Here is a 5,626-nt window from a genome sequence, read left to right as displayed (position 1 = left end):
ACAAGTACACATGTACACAGGTGTACAGGTACACAGGTGTACAGGTATACACATACACATGTACACAGGTGTACAGGTATACAGGTTCATATGTACACAGGTGTACAGGTATACAGGTACATAGGTGTACAGGTACAATACACAGGTACACAGGTGTACAGGTATAAACTTGAACTGTTTTGTAAAATCCTTCGATGGACATTTTGACTCCAACAAACGTCTCTCTGGAACTTTGTGATCTTCAACTGAACAAACTCCAGATTATTATTCAAAGTAAATATTTTAGTTAAATTTTATTTTTCCAGGTTCCCTCCAGGTAAATACCAGGTATATTTCCTGTAAGTACCAGGTACATACCCAGTAAATACTTGGTTAGTACCTCTGTTTGTTGTTATTTGTGTTGTGGTTAAAATGAAAACATGATTTTTTAACAGCTCACATACGTGTTTCTTTAAGGAGGACGATTGTTGCTACGTCAACAAACCGAGTCCAGGATCTACATCCTGTGGAGCAGATTGATCCACACAGAGCTTTAAGCTGCTTGAAGCCTTTCACTCATTTGAACGGACATGTTTTGGTTCTGACCTCCATGTTTTGTTGGACCTATTTGGACCAGCCCCATGAGAACTGAACGACTGGCTAACCCTCTGGACAAATGTTGAATTGTGGAAACATCCGGGTCCTGCAGGACCATCACCTCTCCACCCATGAGTCTATCAAAGGTCTGAGTTGTCATTGTTTGCTGCCTTGCCCAGGGGCTCTGTGTCACTCCAGCTCAGGACTGTTTGGATTCAGTGTGACCCAACAGGTCTTTATTTCCAAAGTCCTGGGTAAATACCTGGAGCTAGGTGGAGGTCTGGGAGCCGGATGTGGCTTCAGCCTGAGGCTTTGGACCTGATGGGTTCTGTTTGATTAAAGACTTTGGTCTAAAGCCAAAGATTAGCTCAAGTCAAACACTCCAATGTCGGCTCATTTCTGAACCTTTAGCTGTTTGAAACGTTTTCATTGTCACTTTGGGCAGGTTGAATCAATGGAGACAAGATTCCAAGTTGATGTTTTTTATTCAACAGGAACCCAGAGGAGATCCTTTTCCTGTGGAAACATGAGAACCACTGTCTGGACAGGGTATTGGGAAAACTTGAAGTTAGAACCCCTCACAGATAAAAAAGAAAACATCTGGAGCTCATCTCAGAATATCAAATGGACCTTTTATTTTGTAAACCTCTGAAAGACTTCAGCTCTGCAGGAGGCTTTCTGCCAGGGTCTGGTGAGTCCTGGATATTTGGATCAACATGAAGATTTATAGGTTTTCTCAGATCAATTCAGTTTATTTCAATAGCTCAAAGTCCCAACAGAAGTGGTCTCAGGGCACTATATAACAGCAATCATATACATTATAAAAGCCAATTAGTAAAAGTTATCTATTTAAGGAAGCCAGCAGATTGTGTTGAATCTTCACTTCGTTGCAGTCCCCCATACTGAACAAGCACAAAGGCAACAGTAGAAAGACTCCTTAACAAGAAGAAACCTCCAGCAGAACCAGGCTCAGGACGAGTGGCCATCTATTTTGACCGGCTGGGGTTTGAGAGGACAGGAAGTAGAAACAGACAATAACAGAATGACAGGTCCAGATATACTTTCTATTGGAGGAAAGACAAAAAACACACATTAAGATAGAAATACTTACAAATACAAACCGGTAGAGTAGAGCAAGTAAAGACAGCAGCAGAGTGAGGAAATCAGTCTAAGCCAACAGCAGCAGAACTAAGGGATAGCTCAAGAAACCCAAGCCAACTCTAACTATAGGACAGGTGTCAGGACAGAAACTGGAAGTTGGTTCCACAATTTCAATTCATTCAATTCAGTTTATTTATATAGCACCAAGTCACAACAGAAGTCATCTCAGGGCACTGAACAAAACATTCATCCATCCACCATCTTTACCCGCTTCTTCCTTTTCTGGTAGCAGAGATCACTGGTGCCCATGTTCAGCGGTCACTGTGCGACAACCTTGTGGCCACAACTCAAGGCAGCCACCTAAACAACTGAGGTGCGGAACATGGCCCACTTGGACTCAATGTCCCTCGCCTCAGCTGCGATGTGGCTAAAGCTCACCTGAAGGTTTCAGTTGAAGATCTTTCTGATGGATTCTTCTGCCAGCAGACCCTCACTACACGTTTGGGTCTACCAGTTCTGTCCAGCATCTTCAACAACCCCCCCCCCCCCCCCCAACACACACACTTGATCCTGATCCAACTCACTACAAGGTGGTGATCAGTTGACAGCTCAGCTACTCTCTTCACCCGAGTGTCCAAAACAAACGGTCGCAAATCAGTTGACATGACTACAAAATTAATCATCGATCTGCCCAGGGATTTAGAGCCTTTTCTTTAGCAGGACATATTTTTGTATATAATCTGCGTAACAATGAAAGGAGATCCCATTTATTCTAAAAAAAAAAAAAATAGCAAAGAAGGAGCAGGTACAGCTTAAAGAGGAGGGGACCTAAAACTGAGCCCTGCAGACCCCACACAAAAGAGGAGCAGAGGAGGACACGTGGTCACCAAGGCAGACACAAAAAGTATGCTCGGATAAGCCGGACCTAAACCAGTCCCATGCTGTACTGCTGATGCACCCCCATTATTTCTTTTAACGTTTTATTGGCATTTTCCACATTTATTTACATACAGTATAACATGTACTTGAACAATTCACATTTAACACTACATACAAAAACTTGGAAAAGAAAAAACTTTTGCTTGGGTGCTAATTCTTCAAATAGTCCTTTTGTCTTATCCAGTTGGTTGAGTTCTTTGTTTTTTGTTGTTGCCTTTGGTTTTGAAGTGTCTATTTCTCCCATTTTTCTTCCATTTGTTTGTGCTGTAGTTTCAGGCGATATGTCAATTTTTCCATTTTATGATTTCTTCTATTATCCCAATGCATTGTTCATGACAAGGGGGGTCGACCTTTCCCCATTTCCTCGTAATAGCTTTCTTGCTAGCTATTAACATTATCTTGATCAGATACCTATCCCTTATTCTTACTTTTTCTATGATAGTTAAAATTGCAAAGGTTTAATTACTTAATCTGAGAATTCAGATAAAAACAGAACTAGTAAACATGTCTTTTTGAATTCCATTTTGGATGAGAAAGATTGAGGGTCAGCAACTCAGAGCTGAACAATAGCAGGAGTGGATTCATATACAGTACTAACAAAATCCTGTTGACAGGTTTCTGTGAAGACAGATCATTAATGAACAGAGACTTAAAGGAAAGAGATCTGATGTTCAATAATCCACACTTTATTATATTATTCTGGTAAAGTAACGGTTTATTTTAACAAGATTTGTATTATTTATATTATTAGAGCTGATTTTTGATTTATTTAATTTGGACCATGGGCAAGCTGGCACCATTACTTTGGGGGTTTGGGTGCGTAACAGAGGAGAAGCAGCACAGTGGTGGACTGGCCTAAAGGTGCAGTTGTATTTTGAAGAACTAAAGGTGCAGTTTTATTTTGAAGTCAGACCAAAGGTGTTTTTATTTTGATATAGGAAAAGGTGCAGTTTTATTTTGAAGAGGGACTAAAGGCGCAGTTTTATTTTGAAGTGGGACTAAAGGTGCAGTTTTATTTTGAAGTGGGACTAAAGGTGCAGTTTTATTTTGAGGTAGGACAGAAGATGCAATTTTATTTTGAAGTAGGACTAAAGGTGTGCTTTTATTTTGAAGTAGGACTGAAGGTGCAGTTTTATTTTGAAGTAGGACTAAAGGTGTGCTTTTATTTTGAAGGACTGAAGGTGCAGTTTTATTTTGAAGTAGGACTGAAGGTGCAGTTGGCTGATTAAAGAGCCACATTCAGTAAAATAATTCACTTTATTTTGATACAAAAAAAAAACGCCGCAGTAAATATGTGCAACAAAAACATCTACAGGATAAAGAACCTTGAACAGATTCAGGTTCCGTTTTCACGAGTCACTTCATCCAGTTCTTCCTCTGCGTGGTCCCCGTTATTTATCTCTCCATAGTCCACCTCCATCTGTGCTTCTTCCTCCTCCTCCTCCTCCATTTCACCTCCTACTTCGACACAAAACAAGAATTTATCAGCAGCAAATAAAACATTCACAACTTTAATTACACATTTACAAAAAGGACTAATATTTTTACAGTTTAAAAGTTTTTATGTCCATCTTACAGCTGAGAGTAAAGACAACCAAAACATTTTTTTTTATTCTTGACAGAAGAGACTCAAAGCGTTTTTACAACATCAGTTCATTCTGAATCTGAAGGCAGCAAAAACGTCTGAACGTCCAGGACCAGAGAAGACCAGGTTTAAATGTTGTCCCGTTCTGGTCTGATGGAGGACTCTAGCTGTCCTTCAGTCCTGGATGTAGCATCTATACTTTTAACAGTCTCTGACTGACCTGCTGATAATTCAACCCATTAGTTCCTAAATGTTCCTCCTGGTTCTGATCCAGAACCAACTCTTTAGTTGCTCCTGAACAACTCTTTACAGACGAGTTGCTGCCATCAGATTCAGAAGGAACTCGTATTGTCCTGAACCCGGTTCAGTTTCTTCAGAATCAGAGTTCTAAAATGTTCAATCGTTGAAACTTTGGTTTCAGATTATCTGTTAATCCTGTCGAGTTTGTTGCATCAACGCGTTTATTTTAATAAGAGATTAAACCAGATAAATCCACAAGGGGAAGCCCTGTTTGGTTCAGACTGACCTGGTCTCAGGTCTCGACCCGGGATCTGTCCCGCCTGCAGCATCCCCTTCAGCCGCTCCACCTCGGCCAGCGATGAGGCGTTACTGATGGCGCTCTGCAGAAAAAAAAAAACAACTCTTTATAAAACCACTTTGGTTCTGATCCAGATCGCTGCTCAATAACACCGACACCAGAACACCAACACCATAATCTTCACATTATGTTAATGTTTTGAAATCTAAGGTTAAAGTTAGATTTGGTTATCTACATAGAAATCAACCTTAGTTTACATTAGCTATAAAATGCACCATTATTGAAAAAAAAAAAAAAAAAATCCATCTCTGTTGGATTATGGAGACATTATTTACAGATGTGCTTGTAAGGGTGTCCTTCGTAAGCTGGACACAAGTGATCACTCTGCTATTGGCTTTGTTACAAATGCTCCTTATAGAACACATCATGGTCAGCTCTACTGTTAAATGGACTTCTCTACACACTCGTCATGAAATTCATTGGTTTACCCTCATTTATAAAGACATATAAAGACGTTGCTGGGTTTGTCACCTCCATATTTAAATAATCTACTCAACTAGCACCAGTTTTGAAGTATAACACCCGATCTTCTCAGTATTTGTGGTTAACAACTGTAAAGACAAAGTCTCACTTTACCTCTGCTGCTCCATCTGACTGGAATCTGCTTCAAAGAACTGTTGGTCTGACCTCACTAGTCTGTTTCTAGTTTCAAAAATAGTTTAAATGCCGTGTTTAACGATACTTGCAAATGATTTTGTGCTTAGTAATGTTGCTACAAGAGCCTGTTGGTGCTGCCAGGCCAGCACTGTCAGTACGAATCTGTTCTTAGTGTTTGTCTGCTGAAATAAAGAATAAATAAAAGGTGAAACAAAGAATAAATAAAAAGG

General features: G+C 40.0%; 1 protein-coding gene across 1 annotated transcript in view; it reads right to left on the bottom strand.

The window, feature by feature from the left end:
- Positions 1-3,899: 3,899 nt before the first annotated feature.
- The window catches only part of snrpa1 (small nuclear ribonucleoprotein polypeptide A'), a 3,722-nt gene continuing 1,995 nt past the window's right edge, over positions 3,900-5,626 (bottom strand). Inside the window, exons 8-9 of the mRNA XM_037697247.1 lie at positions 4,728-4,821; positions 3,900-4,074 (exon numbers count right to left, since the gene is read on the bottom strand). Of these exons, the coding sequence (XP_037553175.1) occupies positions 3,953-4,074; positions 4,728-4,821 (216 nt within the window). The 3' untranslated portion in view covers positions 3,900-3,952. The remainder of the gene's footprint in view (positions 4,075-4,727; positions 4,822-5,626) is intronic.

This window comes from Nematolebias whitei, chromosome 2, assembly GCF_014905685.2.
Source record: "Nematolebias whitei isolate Nwh7 chromosome 2, NemWhi1, whole genome shotgun sequence".
Lineage (NCBI taxonomy): Eukaryota > Metazoa > Chordata > Actinopteri > Cyprinodontiformes > Rivulidae > Nematolebias > Nematolebias whitei.
Note: the sequence above shows the minus strand (reverse complement) of the source record. Positions and strands in the feature narration are given on the sequence as shown.